The sequence below is a fragment of the Pelophylax lessonae genome, assembly GCF_965119305.1.
Source record: "Pelophylax lessonae genome assembly, chromosome: 8".
NCBI lineage: Eukaryota > Metazoa > Chordata > Amphibia > Anura > Ranidae > Pelophylax > Pelophylax lessonae.
Window position 1 is genome coordinate 71,229,555 of NC_138775.1, and position 27,677 is coordinate 71,257,231.

Sequence of the window (27,677 nt, forward strand, 5' to 3'; positions counted from 1 at the left end):
CTTAGTCTGCTTGTCTTCAGAAAACTGCTGTGGGCTTTCTTGTGCATCAACTTTAGAAAAGGCTTTCTTCTGGGACAACAGCCATGCAGACAGAGTTGTATAAAGTACTCGAAAACCATACTTGAGTAAAAGTACAAGTGCTCGATCAAAAAGTGACTTGAGTAGAAGTGGAAGTGCTTGATCAAAAAGTGACTTGAGTAGAAGTACTAAAGTATTCAACATTTTTTGTACTTGAGTAGCAACTTTTTTTAAAAAAACTACTTGCAATACTTAAGTACTGAAAGTAAAAGTACCAGTAGTTTTGAAAAAAAAATTGCTACTCAAGTACTGAAAGTAAAAGTACAAGTACTGTGTTATGTAGTTATTAAAGAAAGAAGTCAAAAGTTTGAACATCATATTGTTTTTTATTATTTCAAATGCAGCTTTTTTTTATACATACAGTAGCATTTATTTTCATATGCGCTGATAATACACATGTTTTGAGCTTCATGAAACCTGTCATCTACTGTTCTGGCAGTGGTAATTTTTATAATAGTAACGAGTAACTATGCAGCACAAAAAAAAAAAATATTGGAGTAGAAGTATTGAAATCATCGAAAAAATATAGTGAAGTAAAAGTGGAAGTAGGAGAAAAAAATTCTACTCCAGGAAAGTACAGATACCGCCTTTCGGTACTTAAGTACAGTAGTGAAGTAGTTCTACCTAGTTACTATACATCTCTGCATGCAGACCAATTTGATGCAGTGTGTGACGTATGGTCTGAGCACTGACAGGCTGACCCCCCCCCCCCACCCCTTCAACCTCTGCAGCAATGCTGGCAGCACTTTAACATCCATTTCCCAAAGACAACCTGCTGGATATGACGCTGTGCATGTGCTTTTAACTTCTTTGGTCGACCATGGCAAGGCCTGTTCTAAATGAAACCTGTCCTGTTAAACCACTGTATGGTCTTGGGCACTGTGCTGCAGCTCAGTTTCAGGGCCTTGGCAATCTTCGTATTGCCTAGGCTATCTTTATGTAGAGCAACAATAATTTTTTTCAGAACCTCAGAGTTCTTTGCCATGAGGTGCCATGTTGAACTTCATGTGACCAGTATAATAGTGAAAGCGATGACCCCAAATTTAACACGCCTGCTCCCCATTCACACATGAGACCTTGTAACACTGAGTCATGTAATACAGTGGAGGGAAAATGGCTAATCGGGCTCAAGTTTGACATTTTTACTTAGGGGTGTACTCACTTTTGTTGCCAGCACTTTAGACAATAATGGCCGTGTGTTGAGGTATTTTGAGGGGACAGCAAATTTACACTGTTATACAAGCTCTACTCTCACTACTTTACATTGTAGCAAAGTGTCATTTCTTCAGTGTTGTCACATGAAAAGATAAAATATTTACAAAAATGTGAGGGGTGTACTCACTTTTGTGAGATACTGTATATACAAATGTTTTGCTTTTCATTTCTATTTTAAATAGAACAGGTTGTTTTACAAGGTGATTGTTTACATATACTCTAAAGAGTCATCACCAGATGAAAAGCCAAAGGGATTTTAGCAAATGTATAGGCAAGATCTTGACTCCCATGTAAAATCTACTGTGCATGGGCCATAGTAGTACAGGTGCTGAAATATTTCCAAACAAGAGCCAGCTTGGGAATTGCTGAACTATTTGAAAGTAGAACTAAAGGCAAAACTTTTTTTTTTTTTTTGGTAGATCAGAGTAGGTGAGGGTTAGATTAGAACACCTGTCAGTTATTTGATATCTGTGTCCCATTGAAGAGATTTCTCTTAATTACCTGTCCCATAGTCAAAACAGGAAGTGAGAGGAAATCCCTCCAAAGTGCTTTAATGCCTGTTTTTTTTTTTTTACCAGAACTATCTCTATAGTTCCCCTTCATATTTTTCTCCTCTTTTGCTCTCGGTGATGACTGTAAACAGGACGAAAAGAGAGGGTGAATCTCCATAATAGGCACAGACAGAAGTAAAGCGGGTGTTCTGATCCCTCTCTACTCCTATATAAAATTAAAATAAAAACACATTTTTCCTTTTTAGTTATACTTTAATCCTGTGGTCTCAAAACTGCAGCCCTTTGCTTACCTTTATACGGTCCTTAGGACAGTATTGTTTCCACTGATCTGAGGCACTAATCCTCCTACTGACACCATCAAGGGGACACTAATACTCACACTGATGCCTGATGGGGCACCTTTTAACCTCCTACTGGCTACAGGCTCTAACATTTTACTCCCACTGACCACCAAGTCTGAATTATTTACTTCCACTGTTGCTGGGACATTTTCGACTCCTACAAATAACGACATTCTCCTGCGTATGAGCGATCTTACTCTCTATAGTGTCTCGAATAGATAATTATAATGGAGTGACTAATTCCTTGCTGTCCTCTAGGACTACCTTAAGGTCTAAGTCCATCAGTACTGCTGGAAGACCTGGAGGTGTCTGAAAATTGCTGACACGTTTCAAGGGTGAACCCTCATCAGAGCCAGGGTAGTGAGTGACCTGGCTCTGATGAAGAGGGATTACACTTGAAACGCGTCAACCATTTTTGGATGCCTCCTGGTCTTCTGGCAGTACCGATGGACTTCATTAGCCCTTCACGCAGTCGATCCCACTTGCTATGACATAACGTTTTACTTAGTTCCAATTTGTGAGTATATTTTTTGCGGTTTTTATCTTGGAATACATTTTTTTTAGGTAATGTGCTAGGTCAGTGCGCCCTTTTCATTTTATTGTTGCTTTTCAGTCTGAGGATTCCCATTGTCCTGAGAGGGCAGCAGATTTTGCACTGGTTCAACCACTGCGAGTGCAGGAGAATGTTGGTTGTTCTGAGGTTACTAGGGGGTTTACTGAGCAGTGAGCACTGGTGAATTGATTGGTTACCTATATTGACCAATAATGTAAAGGACACTTCTACACTGACAACTAATCCGAAGAGACCGCACTATTTTTACTGTCTGTATTTCTTTTCTATTATCAATATTCATTTAATTTCAGGACTATCATTAAAAATATTGAACAGGGGGGTGTAATAAATTATCTGCTCAGTGTGCCAGATATGCTAGGCATGTTCTATTTATTCTTTTTATAGAAAATGTTCTACAATTTTAGTAATCTGTGTGTACTGCAAACTGTAGGTACAATTTATTTATTTATTTTTAGCAGTGGTCCTCTTTGTGAGCCGGTCACACTCTCCTGTCTTGCGAATTGGATGCAGGGAAACCCGCATTCAATCCGCATCAGTGTGAACCCAGCCTAAATGTTTTTTTCTGAGAATGCATGCTAGCATAATAGAAGTGAATAAGGACAGTATTCGGACCCTTTCAAAAAAGGGAAAAAAAATCAATAACTGCTCCTACTGGATTTTTCCAATGTACATGGAGAGTACTTGTTGCGTTCAACTTATTAAACTGCTAAACTTGGTCATTTCACACTGGCTTTCCGCTCAGTGTACTCAGTTTTGCTCAGTGGGGATCGATCCGCGCTGAGCAGGCGGATTACAGGTCAGTCTCCTCTTTGCAGAGATGGACCTGTCAGACCCCTGCTCTCCTCTATTGGGAGATTGGATGAATACGCACCGCCTGTCCCTTTTCATTCGATACTATCCGATCCTCCAGACGGATGGGAAATAGGGTTTCCATCCATGTGGATTTCACGGATCGGATAGCGAGGGGTGTCAGTGGACACGTCACCGCTGACATCCGCTGCCCCATATGGATGCATGGAGCATCCGATCAGGTCCGCCTGAAAAACTGACAGGCGGACCTGATCGGAAAGCCCGTGTGAAAGGGCCCTAAAGTAGGCACCTAAAATCCCACTCCCATTTTTAAATAACTCTTGACTTTAACTTCTGAGCTCTGATGCTTCCACTGCCTACATCGTAGTTATGGACCAATAGTGAATCCTTGGATTTGGGAGACATGCTACTCTCCTCTCCATAGTACTAGAAAAATTGGCCTCTGGTCAAAAAAACTTTGGATGAAAAAATGTAGTAGGCTTACTATCTTGGAGTGGACAATCCTTTACATTTTCTACTCTCCATAGTAATACTATATTGCTGTTAAGTATCTCTCGTTTCCCCTATGATTTACTTTGTGCCATTTCTGTTGCCAGTGGCGTACTAGTATATGAGCCCAGTGACTGACAGATGGACAAATTATATAAACTATGGAAAATGGTAATGTAAAAGAGTGCAAAATACATCTTTCAGTAGTGATTACTTCAGGCAGTCTTCTTAAAGTTTCTATATTTTGCCTACACAACCCCTCATGGATTTTATATGTATCTGATTGTTTTGACAATTGAGTACTTCTGAAATATAGGGTACTTCATGCTTTGCAATGACTCATCTTCTGTTACATTCTGCAGGATCGTAAATTAACAAAAGTTGAGAGGCAGAGATTTAAAGAGGAGGCGGAAATGTTGAAAGGTTTGCAACATCCAAACATTGTGAGGTTTTACGACTTCTGGGAATCCTGCCTGAAGGGGAAGAAATGCATTGTCTTGGTGACCGAGCTCATGACATCAGGGACACTGAAAACGTGAGTCCAGATAATGCAGAATAAGTTGTTTAAGAACCTGTATTCTTAAAATGCCTTTTATATTAAGGTCAAATGTCAAAGACCCTGTGAATTAAAATATGGTCTATTATGGTTGCGAAACATATTTTCAGATATAATGCACAATTACATTTGATTGCAATCATTCAACAACACAACTCAAGGAGTTATATTTTTTTCATACCTACAATGGTCCAGCTTGGCTCGGTGTGAGAGTATCTGATTCAGAGGACCACTTGCTGGAAATCACAGTAGAAGTTGACACTAGATTCAGTGATGCAAAGTTATAGTGGAAAATACTGCGCTAACAAACAAAAATAGTGAACAAATAGCTGCTGACACTCCAACAGACTGTGATGGCATCCGAATGAAACATAAAATAGTGCAGCGCTCATAAATATAGGTGATTACAAATAAAAGTACACTTTAAATCTAAAAAGAAGTCCAATGTAGAATTGAACAAAATTAAGGTGACCAGTCCCACACAGGAAAGTGGCTGACTTGTGATAACAATCCCACACCAAAAGAAAATATAATTCGCTCACCAGATGGCACGTACCCAAAGTACCTTACAGCAATTGGGTCATGCAGGCTGAAAGTGAAGACGTCTCTGGAACAGAATGGCGGTGGCTTCCACAAATTCTCTGGATGGCGGATGTTAAAGGCCTCTCACGGGTGGTCCACGTACGGATATCTAAAAATCCCCACTCAGGAAAGTGTGTGATGGGATAAACCGGAGAGATACCATAGCGTGATACCATTTTAAATGGTTTATTTAAGTAAAGAAAGTAATGCACTTACAATGGGTCAGATGGTAAGAAGCATTCAATACAATTCGGCACTCTTGACAATCAACCCTCCAGTTTGCAAGGGGGAAGCCACTAAAGCAGAACCCAGAAATACACAGCTATCACTCTATGCAGTGTGGACTACTACAGTGATTTCTAGTAGCCCTCCGGTTATCTGATATAGATAATTACATCAATCCAAGCTAGAGCAATGCAAGTATGTAAAAAATAATTTTGTGGAGTTCTACTTGAAAGCGCAGTAACATAGAAAGAAGTAATTGTGATTTATACCACAGGACAATGTTGCTAATTACTGACATACTAGAGTGTCCAAACTTTTGCACATCACAGCTTCTAAATTACTTTTGTATCCAGCTAACTTAAGCTGGATACACACTCTACAAAGTTCTGTAGATTTTTTTTCCTTTTAGATTTAACAAAACCATATAATATGAGGTCAAACCCAACCGCTTTCATTTTGTATGCCGTCAGGCAGGCCCTTGCACTACATAGTTGAAGGTAAATCTAAAGCAAATCGAACAACAAAAGTTGTATAGTGTGTATCCAGCCTTAGACAGGGAATTGGGGCTGGAAAGGCTAATGGCAACCACACTTTAAACTATGGGAACATACAAACCAGCCAAGCAGTGGTGGCTTCTGGCAGCCTGTCCTTGATTTGTACAGGTTTCTGGCCATGACTGTTTGCACAGGGATTGATTTGTAGTGTCTGTGTCCACTCATGAGAATTGTTTTTTTTTTTTTTTTTAAAGATTTACGGTCCTAAAATAAGGACTGATCATTTTATCTTTGGGATATTTCATGGACAAAGACACGTGACTACCTTCTGGGTAATTGAAAAGACAAGAACTCACTGCTCAAGGTGGTGTGATTGCCTGATGACTCACACCAGTGCATGCCCCGGCTCGCCTCCGTGAAAAATGAACCACTTGCCGACCGCTCACTCGAGCTCTACTGCGGCAAAGTGGTTAGTTCCCATCCAGCGACGTAGACCTACGTCGCTGGACTCCTCCCCTTGTGGGCGGTGCACGTGCCCTGCCGGAGGCTCGCTCCCGCTGTATTCAGTTGGGTCGATTGTCGGGGAATCGAGTTTGGAGATCCGCCCGCTTGTGTAAACAAAGCGGGCGGATCTTTTAAGTGACAGACAGTGACAGATTGCAGGGTTCAGCATAGCTGAACATGCGATCTGTCCCTGTGTCACTCAGTCCCCTCCCCCCCACACACGTTAGTAAGCACCAGGCATACATTAACCCCTCCCTCTCCAATAAAATTAACCCTTTCCCTGCCAGTGTCATTTTTACAGTAACAGTGCATATTTATAGCACTGATTACTGTAGTAATGTCACTGGTACCCCCAAAAGTGTCAAATGTCAGTCAAGGGTCCGATCTGTCCGCTGCAATGTCGCAGTCCCGCAAAAAAAATTGCAGATCGCCGCCATTACTCGTTAAAAAAAAAAAAAAAAACACCAAAAATGACAAATCTTTCCCTTAGTTAGTAAACGCAATAACTTTTGCGCAAACCAATCAAAATACGCTTATTGTGATTTTCTTTTTTACCAAACATAGGTAGCAGAAAACAAATTGGCCAAAAATGTAAAAACAAATTAGATTTTTACATTTTTTGGGGGAATTTCATATAAAAAATGTGAAAAATATTGTTGTTTTTTCAGAATTTACGCTCTTTTTTTGTTTATAGCGCAAAAAAATACCACCAAAAGAAAGCTCTGTTTGTGGGGAAAAAAGGATGTAAATTTTGTTTGGGTACAGCGTCGCACGACCGCGCAATTGTCAGTTAAAGTCGCTCAGTGCCGAATCGCAAAAAGTGGCCTGGACGTAAGACAGCAAAATCCTCCGGTGGTAAAGTGGTTAATAAAGGGAAAGGAATTGGCAGCACTCCAGGTTGAGTCAAAATCCAGATTTATTAACTGGACATCCAAATATGACAATCGTGACAAGATAGACGCGTTTCACACACGGACTGTGTGCTTAATCATTAACCGTAATGATTAAGCACACAGTCTGTGTGTGTGAAACGCGTCTACCTTGTCACGATTGTCATATTTGGATGTCCAGTCAATAAATCTGGATTTTGAGTCAACCTGGGGTGCTGCCAATTCCTTTACCTTTATTAAACCTTCTGGGTAAAGTGAAACTTTAGTCAGAAAATTAAGTCTTGATAGATCACTTCAGGCTGGCCCCTTTTTGTAGGTATAGCTTTGTAAACCAATAAAAATAAGTGCCTATACTATTTAATATCTAGTAATACGCTGTCTCACCCTGCTATGGAGACACTCGGCTGTTCTCCATTTTCGGCATTGTACTGAAAATCGGAGCCTCTGGCTGATCTGATGACAGTCTAAGGATTTACTGCTGCTCAGGGGCTCTGGGCTTCAGCAAAATGGCAGCCTCCAGCAAAAAGAAATAGGAGTACTGCTGGAGGCAATTTTACAGCAAACACTGATTTTGGTAGCATAATTATGTGGAATGTATGTGATGGGTATGGGTTTGCTATGGGTAATTATGTGTAAAGTTTCACTTTAAGGAAGTTTTTACTGTGCTAGATTTATTTTTGGAAAGGTTTATTTCATTGGTATGTCTATAAATTCTATATATCTCGTAGTATCACCGTTTTCCTCTTTTTAACATGTTTATTTTTGCTCTTTGGGAGGGGGTTTGCTTATAAAAAGAAATCACTTTAGCAGCACTTTATTTGACTTGAATTGAATTGAATCATTCTGTATTCAGTTTTTCTAGTGTATGCTGTACTTTTTCCCATTTTGATTTTTGTCAATGTGGTTTTTATTCCAGATACTTGAAAAGATTTAAGGTCATGAAGCCAAAGGTTTTGCGCAGTTGGTGTCGGCAAATTCTTAAAGGCTTGCACTTTCTTCATACGCGAACTCCTCCTATAATCCATCGGGACTTAAAATGTGATAACATTTTTATTACAGGGCCAACTGGCTCTGTGAAGATTGGAGATCTGGGCCTGGCTACTTTGAAACGAGCCTCTTTTGCTAAAAGTGTTATAGGTAACAAATGTTTCAAATGTTTTGATTAGGTAAACTATATTAGTTACATGCAGCTGTGAATTGAATTTCACGTAGAGCAGGGGTCGGGAACCTTTTTTGGCTGAGAGAGCCATGAACACCACATATTTTCAAATGTAATTCCATGAGAGCCATACACTAGATTTCAGGGGTCGGGAACCCTTATTTAATATTTATATTCATGGGCCGCAGCTATACAGTGAGTAGATGGAACCGTGTGAAAATGCCTGGAGTCCGGTCGGGAAGAGAGCAGAGCAGGCAGGTATGCAATGAGACCGGAGTGGTGAAGCGCCTGCAGGCCTGCGAGTGATGAAGGTGAGTATAGGCCCTGAGAAAATGGAGGCCGGCCGCTGAAGGCCTCAGAAGTGAATGTGAGCGGCAGCTCCCGCGGGTCCCTGGGTGTCAGAGGGGAAGGAGATTGTCTGTCGGGGCACAGGGAGCGGATGGCAGGTCTCCTTACCGGGCGGTGATTGGGCCAAGGCCCTCAGATGCACAGCACATGAGACGGCTGCGGTACCGCGAGTAGGCCGCGGGGTCCGTAGCACGGCAATCCGGTCACCCAGAGACTGAGGGTAGCGGTGGGTAGCCCACAAAGTGTACCATCGATGGGTGCAGAAATCTCCTTGGCACAGCTGCGCCGATGGCACTGGAGTGAGTCGTAGACGCGGCGGAGCTCTGGGACTACACGTCCAGCACGGCTCACATCCGGACACGCCCCCTTTATTAAAGATTTGTCTACAAGCCAGATGCAGCCATCAAAAGAGCCACGTCCGGCTCGCAAGCCATAGGTTCCCTACCCCTGATGTAGATGATAGATGGGAAGTAAGTGAAGACTCATTGTGAAGGGGTTCTTCACCCACCACTACTAATCCTTTCACACAGTCACAAAGTAAATGTGTTTTTTTGTAATAGCCCCTCACTTCTGGGTTCGTCACCTAAATGAGAATGACGTACCTGCGCAGCCTCCTAGGACACTCATGCAACCCAGGAAGCTTCTTGGCAGTCTACCGGAAATGCACATGCACCGTGGTGATTTTACAAGCTTCAGCACAGTCACTTTTGTGACTTGTAATTAGAAAAGACATTCCCAGTTAAGTGGTTGTAAATGCTTACATATACTTAGTGAAGTGACTATCCACAGCTGATACACAGAGGTGAAACAAATTCTCCTATGCAAGCTGTACCGGTTTATCTGCAGTCTTCTCTTCCTTACATCCCTTCAAAGCCCAGATTTTATAAAGCTTGTCTGAGCTGTAAGAAAAAAGGGGGCAGAGAGCTGAAATTGCATACTGCAGAGCTCAGCAAGGAGTACTCTAAACAGCTGATTAGAGGGAAGCCCCCCCCCCCCCCCATTTCACACAGGAACAGAGCTGAGGCTGTCAATCAGCTGAAGATCCCTCCCCTGCCACTTTTTTTTTTCTCTCTTGGCGTCAGGAAAACTTATTAGAAGAAATTCATGCTGATAGCAGAGGAATAAAGCAGTAATGACACTTTGTGCTGTTAATTGAGATAAGTACACACTATAGAAGGATATGCTTTATTCATTTCATGTCTGTTTACAACCACAGGTTATAGTGACTTGACATTTTTCATAACGAATCTCATGGTTTTGAGCTCTTGAAAAGAATAATTCTGGATTAATAAAATGGTATTATGACAATGTTGATCATAAGGAACCTCTTGTATAAATGATATTTTTGGATCTTTGTTTACCTACAGGAACCCCAGAGTTTATGGCACCTGAAATGTATGAAGAACATTATGATGAATCTGTGGATGTGTATGCTTTTGGAATGTGCATGTTGGAAATGGCTACCTCAGAATACCCATACTCTGAATGCCAGAATGCTGCTCAAATATACCGCAAAGTCACCAGTGTAAGTACCAGCTGTAAATCCATCTTTCAAGTTTTGTGAGCTTCTGGGATTGGTTATAGAATCTGCCCCTCTCCTCCTTTTACATCCATCCTCACCCTTTCATGCCTTTAACGTCTTGTCTCCACCACCAAGAGGCTTAAGGTGGCCAGAGATATATTGGAGGACTGCTTCCTAATCCATCTCGATTTTTGGCTGGATCTTGCACTGAACCAGGGTCTGTGGGGCAGCCTCAAAGAAGAATTTGTGAGGATTAAATAGATAAAATATTGCTCTATTGCCTCTCTGTTTCCCCCAAATAGAAGTACTTGTGTGATAAGACTGTGCATGTTTTGGGGAGCTGCTAGCCCAGGGGACATTCTCAGAAGGAAAGATTGCTCATGAACCTCTGACTGTTCTTACATGATTAGGATTAAGCACAAGAGACTGTAAAAAGGAGGCAGAAAGTGGAGAGTGCTAGAGATAAACAATTTTGCAAGATTAATTTTTAAACTTATACCCAGGCAACATTAAAAAAAAAAGATAAAAATAAATTCTACTCCAATACATACTAAATTTTCAGTGGAAAAATCACTGGCTGGGGGTACTGGTTCTGGGCAGGAGAAATTGGAGACATCGAAGCAGCTAACCTTTCCAGGTCAGCAACAGGGCATGTTATACTTTCATGATAGGTTTGCTTTAAGTGTGTACCTTGCCTGCCTTCTTCCTTATCAGCTTGTAAGTAAAAAATGTGTCCAGGTGCATTTTAATCATTGCAGCTCCGTTCTAAATGTTGAAAGAAAACTCTGGGTGGACCATGTACCTTTGGGTTTTCCCAATTGCAACATCAGATAAAGAGCAGTTGGGGAAGATAATGCAGCATCAATCTGGACGTGCCATTGCAAAACAGATTATGTCATGCAGTTATAGTGTGGCACAGATGTTTCAGTAACCTTCCTCCCTGAGCTGTGCAAAATTCTTTCGTCCCTAGATACCTCCGTCATCTTATATTGGCCTGTAGGGTCACAGCTAATGGATCTGGCCATATGCTGCTAGCTTTATTAGCCCCCTGTATTTGGAAGCAAATGGATTCCCAAGAGTCCTCTATATAAGAAACGGCACAATCCAGGAACTATGGATTAGCAGATGTCATGGTAAATAAGCACACGGCACAAAGACATTTATATGAATGGGGACCTTTTAAAAGGAATATCTGCTACATAAGTGTGTGTCTTGGTTAACAATATTGTCAGAGTGCAGGAATCCCGTGGAGAACTACCTATCTATAATTCAACATATTTTTCGGTATGCAGGAAACCCTGGGAACCCAGGTGTACACTACACACATGGCCTAGACCTTTGCTTGACTTGGAGCTAAGCCCTGCCCCTGGCCATTGAGACTGCAATATGAGTCCCTCTAACAGCCACTGAGGCTCTGAGAAGGGCTGTTAAGTTACAATTGGCAAGGCTTTGCTTCAGACCTGGCAAAGCTGGAGTGCTCCAAGCCTCGTACACACGATCAGAATATCAAACTAATGATTGTCAGTTTGTTTTTTGTTTTTTTTTGCATTCTAGTCTCATATTGAAATGCAAAAGGTTACAAAAATTCTCGTAGGACAGTATACAACTTCGTAAGTGATATTGTAATGTATGCTTTCTTTTCCGAGCATGGGTGATCTTAGTCACATTATTTTTTTTATACTAATTAAACTAAAATCTTTTATTCTGTCGTAATGAGAATTTTTCGTGCTTGTCCCTTTGGAAATTTTCGCATGAATTGTCCTTACCGGCTCTCGAAAGCTGTGTACGAAAAGGTTATCAGATAATCGCTCCATAAGCAGTATTTTTTCATCCGACTTTTTCTCATCGTGTGTACTAGGCATTAGCATAGTCTATGCCTGTGAGCCAGAAGTTTTCCATGCACATTTATTGATTAGAGCTATAATCAACAAACTTAGATGCGGGTTGGCAGGATTGTTTAACTTCTTCATGCCCTGCTATAGCCGAAAGATGGCTACAGCGCGGACCTAAATTGCCAGGAGGGCATCCATTTACATTGTCCTGTGCATGAGCTGCCTGTGTGTTCCCTGGCGAGCGCGTGCGGCTTGCTCTATGATCAGCTGTCAGCCAATGACAACTGATCATTTAAACCACAGCCGGCGATCATCTTTTTGCATGAGGAGAGAAAAAAGCCAATCGCCAGCTGCTGTCAGAGGGACATCAGTCTCGAAGAGGAAAAGCAACTGTGCCCACCAGTTCCACCTAGCAGTGCCCCCTATCAGTGTTGCCTACCAGTGAATATTATTGTCCATTAGTTCCACCTGTCAGTGCTTTTCAGTGCCACCTACCAGTGCCCTTCAGTGACACCCATCTGTGCCACCCATCAGTGTCCACCAGTGCAGCCTTATCAGTGTTGTCCTATCAGTGCCCATCAGTGCAGCCTATCAGGGCCCATGAGTGTCTCCTCATCAGCCCATATCAATGAAGGAGAAAAATTACCTGTTTGCAAAATTTTATAAACTTTTTTTTTTTCAAAAATTTTCGGTCTTTTTTTTTTTTTTTTCTTCAGTAAAAAATAAAAACCTCAGTAGTGATTATATAACGCCAAAAGAAAGCTCTATTTGTTTGAAAAAAATTATCAAAATTTAATTTGGGCACAGTGTTGCATGACCGTGCAATTGTCATTCAAAGTGCGACCGCGCTGAAAGCTCAGAATTGGCCTGGACAGGAAGGGGGTTGAAGTGCCCTGTAGGCAAGTGGTTAACTGATCAAACTGATAATAAAATTGCTAATAAAATTTATGGAATTTTCAAATTTGCAGTCTGTGATGGAACATATTTTGCATTTATTGCATTATTTAACTTATTTGTGCAGCTTCTTGTTTGTTAATAGAACAAGTATGTTCTGCTAAAGGAATCTTAAAAGTTACAATCGGCGCCATTCTGTTATAGCAGAGCTACAACCAAAGTGAGTTGGAAAATATTGCTTTAAACTATGGCTCTATGAAGGGCAGTTATACATAAATTATTGAGAGAGATATTCTACAAAGGATTTACTGCATAAATAGACTGTGAATAACTTTTTTTTTTTTTTTCCATGGTTTAGTGAATGGCACAGGATTCAGATATGTATTTCATGTTTAAAAAAAAAAAAAAAGATCTATATAATGTGTTTTACTTGTGGTGGTGGTGGTGATATAGCTACACAGACCTAACTGGTAGGGGGTGACCTCTTCCAAAACAGTTGATTTCTTGCCAGCTCGCTGTCACTGTTCAACCTTTTGTACACCAAAATGGTAAGTAACACAGGAATAATAGGCTACACAGCAGACTTTTATACAAATGTCAATTCTCATTTACTGTGCAAGCATGGATGCATTTACATGCATAATTTATGGAACTGGTTTAGGGTTATTAATATATGTACATTTTTTATAGCATCAACATTATTTTTAATATTAGTGACATTTTTACTTGTCATGCTGACAGGAAAATTTAAAATAAGGATTTTTTTTTTTTTTGTAATCTTATTGCGGCTCTGAGAGATTTGCTCTCCCTTCCTGTTCTGCAGATGGGTTGCACCAGACAGGAAGTGCAGATGGGTTGCACCAGACAGGAAGTGAAGGGAAATCTTTAACAGCAATATACAGACAGAAACAGACTTTTAGAGCATGGTAAGACTAGAACCCCTGTAAGCTTTTTAAGCTTTTTATATCTGTCTATTTTCCCTGTTGCTAATTTTTTCTCACTTTCTTTCTGGGGAAACCCTTGTCACAAGGTAAAAAGTGAATGAAGCCTTCCCAATTCCAGTGCAGGCACAAAGTCCTTTGTCATTTGAAGGCAGTGCATTTGTGCAGTGAAGTGTTCAGCAGCAAAGGTTGCAGGTGATGCCCTTTTTGTACCCCATTGCTGACTATCTCTTTGCCTGACCCTGCCGCACCCTATCCACTAAAATGAAAATAGTTGGCTGGGCTTGCTCATGGAGTGGCCACATACAGGGACAAAATTCAAATCCTTCCATGTCTTGATGGCATTTAGAGGCAAAGGGAAAGCATAGACAGTAGGTTTTAACACACAAGTTCAGAAGGCCTCAGTCCTGTCAACCTTGGACCCTGAGAGAGTTCCTTCATGTTAGAAAATCACCCTGTGACATTCTGATATTGTTACTAAATTGAAGTATTTTAGTCATTTTGAGAAGTCCTTACATTAATCACTGCAAACATATGTTCTGTGCTGCTTCTGACTGCAGCTAATGATTGCATTGAACTGTTGGACAAATAGAGATCAATCTGCAAATGATCAGTGGCACTGGTGTCTACGAGCTGCATGCTGATCAAGGTCAATTTGTAGGTTGTTGAAGCGTGAAGAGTTTCTCTTCTGTGAGGTGTAGGATTTTCCACTCGCCTGCTGACGACGACAACCATGCGACGCAAAGGGGGAATTCTCTATAAAGCTGAAATAATCTGATTTTTATTTCACGGTTTCTGATCTGATTGGTGACAGATTTTTTTTTTTTTTTATAAAGAACACTGTGATTGCTTTATATATATATATATATATATATATATATATATATATATATATATATATATATATATATATATATATATATATATATATATATATATATATATATATATATATATATATATATATATATATATATATATATATATATATATATATACAGTTGTGTTCAAAATTATTCAACCCCCACTGAAATTGATTGTTATAGCCAGTTTGACATTGATTTTGATCATTCAGTCATCCTGCTTACAATTAAATCACAGAGGCACGTGTGGGTCAGACAAATATAACATAACATTTATAATGAAATAACCACAAATGTCTTTTCTGTGCTCACATCATTATCAGTTTTATTCAACCCCCAAGTGACATTCAATCTTAGTACTTAGTACAACATCCTTTTACAGTTATAACAGCTTTTAAAAGTGAAGCATAGCTTGACACAAGTGTCTTGCAGCGATCTACGGGTTTCTTCGCCCATTCGTCATGGGCAAAAGCCTCCAGTTCAGTCACATTCTTTAGGCTTGTGCACTGCAACTGCTTTCTTTAGGCTTGTGCACTGCAACTGCTTTCTTTAAGTCCCACCAGAGGTTCTCAATCGGATTTAAGTCTGGTGACTGTGATGGCCACTCCAAAATGTTCCAGCCTTTAATCTGCAACCATGCTCTAGTGGACTTGGAGGTATGCTTGGGATCATTGTCCTGTTGAAAGGTCCAACGTCTCCCAAGCCTCAGGTTTGTGACGGACTGCATCACATTGTCATCCAACATCTCCTGGTACTGAAGAGAATTCATGGTACCTTGCACACGCTGAAGCTTCCCTGTACCTGCAGAAGCAAAACAGCCCCAAAGCATGATTGACCCCCCGCCATGCTTCACAGTAGGCAAGGGGTTCTTTTCTTCATAGGCCTTGTTCTTCCTCCTCCAAACATAGCGTTGATCCATGGGCCCAAACAGTTCTAATTTTGTTTCATCAGTCCACAGAACACTATCCCAAAACTTCTGTGGTTTGTCCACATGACTTTTGGCATACTGCAGTCGACTCTTCTTATTCTTTGGAGACAGCAAGGGGGTGCGCCTGGGAGTTCTGGCATGGAGGCCTTCATTACGCAGTGTGCGCCGTATTGTCTGAGCAGAAACTTCAGTACCCACATCTGACAAATCTTTTCTCAGTTCCTCAGCAGTCACACTGGGGCTTTTATCCACTCTACGCTTCAGGTAGCGCACAGCAGTCGAAGGCAGCATGTTCTTTCTGCCACGACCAGGTAGCGTTTCAACAGTGCCCTTTGCCTTGAATTTGCGAATGATGCTTCCTATGGTGTCTCTTGGTATGTTTAACATCTTTGCAATCTTCTTATAGCCATTGCCCTTCCTGTGAAGAGTAATCACCTCTTCTCTTGTCTTCCTGGACCATTCTCTTGACTTCACCATGTTTGTAACCACACCAGTAAATGTCTAGAAGGAGCTGAGTATCAGTCATTTTAAAGCTGCCTAATTGGTGCTTATTAGGCTTTATTGCTGCTCCCTGACATCACAGGTGTTTTCAATACCCGATTGAAAACACTTCAATGAACCTCTGTTCTTCAGAGTGGTAGTCTTTTTAAGGGGTTGAATAATTGTGTCAATGAAGAATTCACAAAAGAAACATTTACTGCTGTATTACAAAACCAATTGATGTCATTTTAGTTGCATATGGTCCTTTAAGAAGTCCTTGTAGGATTTCATTCTGAATACAATTACAAATGTACGCTAAATTCCCTAAAACCCTTTACAGCATTGGGGGTTGAATAATTTTGAACACAACTGTGTGTATGTGTGTGTGTGTGTGTGTATATATATATATATATATATATATATATATATATACAGTAAACCCCCCTCCATTGCGGGGGTTTCGTTCTGGACCCAGCCGCGAAAAAAACTGAAATTCCGCGAAATAGAAAAACCCTATTAAAATGCATTGTAGGCATGTTTATTTTACTGTCACTGTACGTGTAGAAGCATTTTAAGGTCTTTAACCGCTTCCATACAGAGCAGTTAGACACCCTTCCTGCCCAGACCAATTTTCAGCTTTCAGCACTCTCACACTTTGAATGACAATTGCTCAGTCATGCTACACTGTAACCAAACAAAATTTTTATCATTTTTTTCACACAAATAGAGCTTTCTTTTGGTGGTATTTGAACACAACTGGGTTTTTTTTTTTTCGTGATATATGCAAAAAAAGAGCAAAAATTTTGAAAAAAAAACACTTTTTTTTAGTTTCAATTATAAAATTTTGCAAAAAATTAATTTTTCTTCATACATTTGGGCCAAAATGTATACTGCTACATGTCTCTGGTAAAATTAACCCAAATTAGTGTATATTATTTAGTCTGTGTGAAAGTTATTGAGTCTAGAAGCTATGGTACCAATTAGTGAAAATTGATCACACCAGATGTACTGACTGCCTATCTCCTTTCTTGAGGCCCTGAAATGTCAGGACAGTACAAATACCGACCAAATGACCCCTTTTTGTAAAGTAGACAGTCCAAGGTATTTAGTAAGAGGCATGGTGAGTTTTTTGAAGTTGTAATTTTTTCCCACAATTCTTGGGAATATGAAGAAAAAAAATTTTTTTTCTTTTTTTTCCCACAAAGTTGTCAATTTATAAGCTATTTCTAACACATAGCATGTACACAGCAAAAATTACACCCAAAAATACATTCTGCTTCTCCTTCCGAGTATGGCGATACCACATGTGTGAGACTTTTACACAGCCTGGCCACAAAAAGAGACTCCACGTCCAAGAAGCACATTCAGGCGTTCTAGGAGCATAAATACACATAAAACTTTCTTACTACCTATCGCACTTTTCAAGGCCCTAGAGCACCAATACAATGGAAAAGTCCACAAAATGACCCCATTTTGGAAAGCAAACACTCCAACGTATATTCTATGAGGCATTATGGGTCGTTTGAACATATGATTTTTTTCCACAGGTTTTTGGAAAATGTGGGAAAATAATGAAAACTTTTTTTTTTTACACAAAGTTGTCAATTTATAGGATATTCCTAACGCATAGCATGTACACAGCAAAAAATGACACCCCAAAATACATTCTGCCACTCCTCCTGAGTATGGCAATACCACATGTGTGAGACTTTTTCACAGCCTAGCCATATAGAGGGGCCTAACATCCAAGGAGCATCATCATGCATCCTAGCCACTTGCCTAGGCCTATTTTTGACATTTGGTGTTTACAAGCTAAAATCAGTTGTTTTGCTAGAAAACTGCTTAGAACCCCCAAACATTATATATTTTTTTTTTAGCAGAGACCCTAGAGAATAAAATGGAGATTATTGCAATATTTTTTATCACACCGTATTTGCGCAGCGGTCTTCCAAACGCAATTTTTTGGGAAAAAATTCACTTTTTTTAATTAAAAAATAAGAAACCAGTAAAGTTAGCCCAATTTTTTTCCATAATGTGAAAGATAATGTTACGCCGAGTAAATAGATACCCAACATGTCATGTTTCAAAATTGCGCACGCTCACGGAATGGCGACAAACTTTGGTACTTAAAAATCCCCATAGGCGATAATTTAAAAATTTCTACAGGTTGCCATCTTTGAGTTACAGAGGAGGTCTAGGGCTCAAATTATTCCCCTTGCTCTAACGATCGCGGCGATACCTCACATGTGTGGTTTGAACACCGTTTACATATGTGGGCGGGGTTTCTGTATGCGTTTGCTTCTGCGCGCGAGCTAACGGGGACAGGGCGCTTTAATTTTTTTTATTTTTTTTTTTTTTACTATTTATTTTATTTATTTTTTTTTATTTTTACACCTTTTAAAAAAAAAAAAAATTGATTTTTATTTCTATTAAAAGAAATGTAAATATTCCTCGTAATAGAAATAGGCACGACAGGACCTCTTTTTTGTGAGATCTGGGGTCAAAAAGTCCTCAGATCTCACAAGTACACTAAAAGATAGAAAAAAAAAAAAAAATTATTATATAAAATGAAAAAAAAAAAAAGGACCTTTAAACCGGTTGCTAGGCAACAACATTTTCCATAGCTCCGGTCCTCCAAGACCATAGAGTCAAGTGAGGGCAAGCTTGCCCTCACTCGACATCCTGTCTGTGAGGATTCGGGACCGGATCGTTTTCCCCGCTGCCGGCGGGTCCAGTAAGCGAGGAAAAGGACCGGAACGCGTCGGGAGGGGGGGGGCGCCTCTTCCGCCATCCCGGAAGGGTGATCCCACGGCGAATCCGCCGCTGGGACCACCCTTATCGGAAAGCCAACCGTCCACCGTTTAAAAAAATACCAGGGTTATGGCAGCTATCTGCTGCCATAACACCGGTATTTAGGTTTAAACGGAGGACGTATATAAACCTTTTTGGACTTGGACATGGTGGCTGTATGAAGGGTGACAGGTACTCGGGTACTTTGTTGGGCAGGTGACAGGTACTCTGGTACTGATGAGCAGGTGGCAGGTACTCGGGTACTCCGATAGGCAGGTGACAGGTACTCGGGTACTCTGATGGGCAGGTGACAGGCAGGTGATAGGTACTGATGAGTAGTACTCACTGACTGATAGGTGATACTGTACTGATGGGTACTGATGATCAGTACTGATACGTGATAGGTACTGATGAGTACTGATGAGTAGTGATGGGTACTGATGAGCAGGCGGCAAGTACTCGGGTACTTCAAGCGTCAGGTACTCTGATGGGTAGGTGACAGGTACTCAGGTACTCTGATGACGGGTACTCCGTTGACAGGTACTCAAAAGTACCCGAGTACCTGTCATCAGAGTACCCGAGTACCTGTCATCAGAGTACCCGAGTACCTGTCATCAGAGTACCCGAGTACCTGTCATCAGAGTACCCGAGTACCTGTCATCAGAGTACCCGAGTACCTGTCATCAGAGTACCCGAGTACCTGTCATCAGAGTACCCGAGTACCTGTCATCAGAGTACCCGAGTACCTGTCATCAGAGTACCCGAGTACCTGTCATCAAGAGTACCCGAGTACCTGTCATCAGAGTACCCGTCATCAGAGTACCCGAGTACCTGTCATCAGAGTACCCGAGTACCTGTCATCAGAGTACCCGTCATCAGAGTACCCGAGTACCTGTCATCAGAGTACCCGAGTACCTGTCATCAGAGTACCCGAGTACCTGTCATCAAGAGTACCCGAGTACCTGTCATCAGAGTACCCGTCATCAGAGTACCCGAGTACCTGTCATCAGAGTACCCGAGTACCTGTCATCAGAGTACCCGAGTACCTGTCATCAGAGTACCCGAGTACCTGTCATCAGAGTACCCGAGTACCTGTCATCAGAGTACCCGTCATCAGAGTATCCGAGTACCTGTCATCAAAGTACCCAAGTACCTGTCATCAAAGTACCCAAGTACCTGTCATCAGAGTACCCAAGTACCTGTCATCAGCCCATCAGAGTACCCAAGTACCTGTCATCAGCCCATCAGAGTACCCAAGTACCTGTCATCAGCCCATCAGAGTACCCAAGTACCTGTCATCTGAGTACCTGATGGGCTGGTGACAGGTACTCGGGTACTTTGATGGGCTAGTGACAGGTGCTCTTTATTGGGGGGGGGCAATCAGTGTGTTTGGGGTGCACTGTATTTGGTAACTAGCTGTTACCACACTCTCTTCCTCACACAGGATCAGTGTGTGAGGAGGAGAACACGGTGACAGCTAGTTACCGTGTTCTCTGTTGACGTTTGTGACCGGCTGTGATTGGACACAGCCGGTCACGTGGTAAAGAGCCAATTTCATTGGCTCTTTACCTAGATCGGGGATCGACTCTGTCCGAGGGACGAGCCTCGTCCCCGATCGCTGCTCTGCGCGCCCCCGGGGGCGCGCATTGCAGAGAGAACGAGCGGCTCGTGCTGGAGCCGCTCATGTGATCGGCTGTGATTGACACAGCCGATCACGTGGTAAACAGCCAATTTATATTGGCTGTTTACCTTGATCAGGGATGGGCTATGTCCGAGGGACGAGCCTCATCCCTGATCGCGCCGCTGCGCGCCGCCGGGGGCGCGCACTGGCTGCTAGAACGGGCCGACGTCATATGACGGCGGCCCGGATCTAGACAACCACTTTGCCGACGTCATTTTACATGACTCGGTATGGAAGTGGTTAAACACACTTTTAAAACAATAGAAACTCATTTAAACACATAAAAGGTACTAAGAGACATGACATAAGAGCTATGAAAAACACAAAAATATTTCATTTTTAATGATTTATATAGTAAAATAACATTACAAAAAAAAAACGCGAATTACCGGGACCGCAAAAACCGAACCGCGATGGAGCGGGGGATTACTGTGTGTGTATATGTATATGTGTATATATATATGTGTGTGTATATATATATATAGATATAGATATAGATATAGATATAGATATAGATATAGATATATATATATATATATATATATATATATATATATATATATATATATATATATATAGATATATCTCTATATATAGATATATCTCTATATATAGATATATCTCTATATATAGATATATCTCTATATATAGATATATCTCTATATATATATATATATATATACATACTTTACCTTATACAGATTTCCCTTTATATTTACGCGCTGCAGTAGAGATTGTTTTTAAGAGTGTCTGTGTTTGGATTTTCTCTGCATATGGCTGTTTTGTAGATGGCTAAATTATGGCTTTCAATTGTCCCTCATTTGAAGATTTGATTTCTCGTTTTGATCCAGATCCCTTTTTGTCCCTCCTTTCCTTCTCAGTTTTTTTCTTTTGGTATGTTATACACTGATCAGCCATACTATTGTGACCACTGACATTTAAAGCGAATAACATTGATTCTCATTACAATGGCATCTGAAAGTGGGTGGGATTGATTATGCAGCAAGTGAACACATTGTCCCTGAAGTTAATATGTTGAAAGCAGAAAAAATTGGGCGTGTGTAAAGATTTGAGTGACTTTGTCAAAGGCCAAATTGCACTGGCTAGACAACTGGGTCGAAGTAGCTCTTTTGGGATATTCCCAGTCTACAGTGGTCAGGACCCTCAAAGTCATTCAAGGAAGGCAAACTGGTATTTCAGTGACAGGATCATGAGCAGCCAATGCTCATTAATGCACTTGGGGAATGAGGGCTGGTCTGTTTAGTCCAGTTCAAAAAAAGAGCTACTGTAGCCAGTTTGCTGAAAAAGGTGATGCTGGTTCAGATAGAAAGGTGTCAGACACAGTGCATTGCAGTTTATTGCACATGGGGCTGCATAGCTGCTGACTGGTAATGGTGCCCATGTTGACCTGGGTCCACAGCCAAAACCATCTACAATGGGCACGTGAGCATCAGAACTATACCACAGAGCAATGGAAAAAAGTAGCCTGGTCTGATGAATTCAAGAATCGTTTGAGGAACATAGCAACAAGTAAGAAGATATTGACTTGGCCTCTAAATTCCCCAGATTTCAATCAAATCGAGCATTGGTGTGAAGTGCTGGAAAAAGCAGTCTGATCCAGAGAGTCCCCACCTCATAGCTTACAGGACTTAAGGATCCTCTACTGACCTCTTGGTGCCAGACATCACGGCATACCTTTTAGAGGTCCAGTGGAGTCCATGCCTCAACAGGTTATAGTGGGTGGTCATAATGTTATGGCAAGTTTCTATATACATGTAAAGATGGCCTTGCGGTTCGCCCGGGCGGTCGGTTCACGGCAAATTTTGCTTGTTCGCTACCCGTCAATTTTGCGAACACATGGCGTTGTTCGCGGCGGCCATATTAGTTTACATTGGGGAGAACTTTGACCCATGACACAGTCGTCAGGTGGAACGGGACAGCCAATTAAAACATTTCAGCACATGGACATGCCCCCTACCCTATAAATAGACCTGAACTGTCAGCCATTTCACATTCTACTTTCTGCCAGCGTAGGGAGAGTGCTGTATTCATGAGGGAGAGATTGCCAGACACAAATAGCTCTGTGAAGATCCACAAAAGTCCTTTTCAGGGCTGATATTTCGGTATAGGTCCAGTCTCTTTTCAGTTTAGGGACAGGTATCCAGTTGGTGCTTTAGGGGCAGTTAGAGATCGGCAGCAGTCACACAAATCGCTCTGTTAATGTCCACAAAAGTAATTTAAAGGGCTGCAATTTTTGGTATAGGTCTAGTCTCTTTTCAGGTTAGGGGCAGGTATCCAGTCTGTGCTTTAGGGGCAGTTAGAGAGATCGGCAGCAGTCACACAAATTGCTCTGTTCATGTCCACAAAAGTAATTTAAAGGGCTGCAAATTTTTTGGTATTGCTGTGCAGTGCTCTAAAAAGGGGGGGGGGGGTAATCCACAGTATAATATAATTTGTAGAAAGCATATTATAGTGGATTAGTAGTAGTATTGTGCACTGTGCAGCATTGTGACAGGTGTGGTGACTGAGCGTTGCTGCAGCAATACTACACACAGTGACAAAAGCACTTATAATATATTATAACTGGTGTGATGGACCAATGCCCCCCACCCCCATATACCACATATTGAAGTGGGGTGTTATCTGAGTATACTTTTACAAGTGTATTTGTGTCCTGCAACAATATTGCCTCTTTTGCTGAGTTAAGTCTGATACACAGTGCCAAACTCACTGGCCATTTTTTTTTTTAACTGCTGTGATAGACCAGTGGCCCCCCAATACCACATATTGAAGTGGGGTGTTATTTAACAGTATAATTTTCTAAGCGTGTATTTTAGTCCTGCAAAAATTTGGCCTCTTGCTGTGTAAACTGTGCTACACAGTGACAACAGTTACTGGCCAATTATTTGTGGAACTGACGGACCGGCAGATAGGGAGGAGAGGCAGGCAGAACTTGCATTGCACAAGAGGTACAAAGCAGACTGTAAATGTATCAGGAGCGAGCCATCAACCATGTACAGTCACATCTGGCGCTCCCAGGACGCCGTCACATGGCTCCGCAGTGTGGGCTTTTTTTTAATATGTCCGTTGCTGACAACAGTGTTGCCATCTGCAGCCTTTGCAGTCAACGCATAAGTCGCGGTAAGCCCAAAACTCACCTAGGGACAACCGCCTTAAAAAGGCACCTGAAATCCCATCACTGAGCCCAGTGGGAGCAACACCGTTGGAACCCACAAAGCCACACTCCAGGCTCTCACCGTCCAGCCTCTTCTCCTTCTCCTGTCTCCTCACAGTTGTCCTCCACTCCACCTTCCATGATGCCGTCACGTTGTTCTGGAAAAAGGCAGGCTTCTGTGGCTCAAATGTTGGAGCGTAAAAATAAAGGTGTCCGACTACATCGGGTTAACAGCCGATGTGGACGCTCTGAGGAGTGATGAACCCCGTGGACTACTGGGTGGGCAGACTTGACCTCTGGCCAGAGCTTGCACAATTTGCAATGGAACTGTTGGCTTGCCCCCCGTCCAGTGTCCTGTCTGAAAAGACGTTTAGCGCAGCAGGGGGGGATCGTGACCGATAAGCGCACTCGCCTAGCTCATGACAGTGTGGACTACCTCACATTTATAAAAATGAATGAGGCATGGATCTCTGAGGAATTCAACACGTGACCAGTAGACCATGTTTCATTGAAATTCCTCATGACAGGCCACAAATATCTGCCAGACCGCCATCCACCCACAATTCCTGGTCCTTGTCTTCACTAAATACAACGGCATAAAAGGCATTTCATGTCCATTGAATGGCTAATTTTTGGGGCCTATACAGGCCAACACTTCTGTATCCTGTGAATGCCTAATGTACCTCCAGCCATCAAATACTACGTACTTGGTTGTCAGGTAAACCCATGTGGGCTAATTTTTGGGGCCTTTTATGGCCAGCACTTCTGTATCCTGTGAATGCCTAATGTATCTTCAGCCACAGAATACTACGTTCTTAGCTGTCAGTTAAATGCTTGTGGGCTAATTTTTGGGGCCTGGAATGGCCGACACTTCTTTATCCTGTGAATGCCTAATTTTTCAGACTGGAATTTAAAATCAATGGGTCTGTAAAGGTTCCGCCAAATTTTGGAATGGATGCAGACCCATTTTACAGATGTGTGAATGAACCCTATATGTATTAGACATGTATTTACCGGCTGCTGATGTCAGTTCTGGCTGATTTATGAAAAAAAAAATATATTTTTTCCTGTAAAAAAAAAAATAAAAATTTAGGGCAACTTTTTCAATTGCAATACTTCTGTTATGACATTGTTCATGTGCTGGGACTATTTGTGCACAGGTAGTACGTCTTTTGTGACTGCAAATATGACCTAAAGGTTTTTAAAGTTCGCCTCCCATTAAAGTCAATGGGGCCCGCTGCGAACTTGTGGTTCGCAGACTTTTGAGAATTCGCGGCTGAGGTTCGCGAACCGCCCCGGCCAATGTTCGTCCATCTCTATTCACATGTCATATCTTAAAAATATTTTTAAACTGTTGCTTGCTTTTTTTTTTTCTAGCCTGAAAATCCTACCTAGCTTTTCCTTTCTATGTAATGTTAAGGAAGGGGATGGGTGGCTATGTTTACCATAATACACCCTGTCTGTACTGTGCTGGCAGATGCTCATCACCTGTTATAACCTAGATGTGTGTGAATTGTCTGTTGTAACAAAGGGTTAAAGATGTCAAAACTTGGTTGTTACATAAATTTAAAAAAATAGAAACTATCCCTCGGTCTGTACCCCCTTTTTCTTTTTTTCGTTTTCTAAATTGCAAAAAAGCTGCCTATACAGACACACAAATAATCCTACTCCAAAGAGACGACTACAAATGTAGGAAAAAATATATAATTTTACAAATTATTATACTATGTGAAATATATAATGGTAGTTTCTCAAGTTTTAATAAATTCTATGGTGCAGTGCTACTGTATTATTTAAACTCCTATCCTACACAATAACTGCAAAAAAAAAAAATTCAAAATGAAAAGTCTCTTCTCTATATTCACCCACCACCGTGTGCATCTAAATTCTTTGTTCAAAGGATGAAATCGGGCCACTACCACCACCAGGTGAATTGTGCACTCACCTCACTCCTGTTAATTACAGGCTCTATTATAACTCCCATTAGTCCATCTGGAATGGATGTCTTTCTCTCCTCTCTATATGATCAAATGCTCCCATCTGCTTCATTACTCCTCACATAAACTACATGGAATGCAAATGCAACTCCTAAACCAATTTTATTGAAAAAGGCCAATTAAAAACACTTAAGATTAAAATGGATAAAACCGCATATCTCAGTAACTTGTCAGTACGCTCACCACACTATTCTGCTGTTGGAGGCTATCTGACGTCACAAATTGGGCTTCTCCCTTCTATATGCGTATCGCCTTGCTATTGGTTTCTTCAGTAGGTTCTTCGTTTTATGGAGAACACTATGAGTTACATTTGTATTATATGTGGTTCATGTGAGGAGCATTGAAGCAAATGGGAGCATTAGATCCAGTAAAGAGGAGAGACACCCATTTCAGACGGACTGGTGGGAGTTGTAATAGAGCCTGTAATTAGCAGGAGTGAGGTGAGTGCACGATTCACCTGGTGGTGGTGGCACGATTTTATTTTTTTAGCGAAGAATTTAGATGCTCACGGCGGTGGACAAATATGAGACAGTTAATTTTGAATTTATGTAGTTATTGTGTAGGAAATATGTGTTTAAATGATTCAGTAGCGCTGCACCATATAATTAGGATTTTGTAGTGTGGTGAAATCACTATTAGCGACCGCTGGTTTTGATGTTTGTAAGACCCCCACAGAATTTATATTACATTTAAAGTGTTTATTTACAGTGATTTTTTTTTTTTTTTTCACAGGTGGTGCTGATTGTACACATTTGTATTTTGGTTTTTCAAATTTGGCTGCAAAAATGGAAAAGGACTTTAAGCAAAGGGTAGACATAACAAGTATTGATTTTCATTTCGAACCGCAATTCCCAAAAAGTTTGGGACGCTGTGTAAAATCTACATAAAAACAGAATACAATGATTTGCAAATATAAACACAACTTTTTATTCACCATAGAAAATACAAAGCATATTGAATGTTTTTAAACTTGGCAAAATTTATAATTTTAGGAAAAAATAAGATCATTTTGGAAATTGATGGCAGCAACGTAAATATCTGGGAACTGAGGCCAGCTGCTGGAGCTTTGGAAGAGTAATGTTGTCCCATTCTTGCCTGATAACGGGTTTGAACTGCTCAACAACTCTGAGTCGTCTTTATAGTATTTTTTTTTCCTTTCAAGATGCTTTTAATATTGTCAATTTCTGAAAGGTCCGGACTGCAGGCAGGCCAGTTAAGCATCCGGATTCTTCTACTATGAAGCCATTCTGTTTCCATAGATATGCAGTATGGGGTTTAGCATTGTCCTACTGAAATATGAAAGGTCTTGCTTGAAAAAGATGCAGTCTGGATGGGAGCATATGCTGGATATATCATTCAGCATTGATGATGCCTGTCTAGAAGTGAAAGTTACTCATTCTATATACACTAATGCCATCAGAGATGCAGGCTTTTGAACTAAACACTGATTAACAAGCCTGAAGGTCCCTCTCTTCTTTAGTGAAGAGCATGCAGTGCCCATGGTTGGCACAAAAAGTCAAACAGTTTTCCACTTTGCAGCAGACCATATTAAATATGCTTTGGCCCAGGGAAGACCTTGGTGTTTTTGGATCATTTTGATATTTTTGATATGGATTCTTTGCAAGATGAAACTTTAACTTACAGTTTGGGCTGGCATGGTGAACTCTATTCAGAGTGATTTTTGGAAGTATTCCTGAGGCTTCGCAGTGATGTCCATCACAGAATCCTTTTTTTTTTTTTTTTTTTTTTATGCAGCGCCGTCTGTGGGCCTGAAGATCACAGGCAATCAATATTGCG

At 41.1% G+C, this 27,677-nt stretch overlaps 1 protein-coding gene across 2 annotated transcripts in view; it reads left to right on the forward strand.

The window, feature by feature from the left end:
* The window catches only part of WNK2 (WNK lysine deficient protein kinase 2), a 403,248-nt gene that overhangs the window by 209,685 nt on the left and 165,886 nt on the right, over positions 1-27,677 (forward strand). For both annotated transcript variants that reach the window (XM_082265480.1, XM_082265479.1), the window contains exons 3-5: positions 4,382-4,554; positions 8,187-8,407; positions 10,145-10,302. In XM_082265480.1, coding sequence (XP_082121606.1) covers positions 4,382-4,554; positions 8,187-8,407; positions 10,145-10,302 — 552 coding nt within the window. The remainder of the gene's footprint in view (positions 1-4,381; positions 4,555-8,186; positions 8,408-10,144; positions 10,303-27,677) is intronic.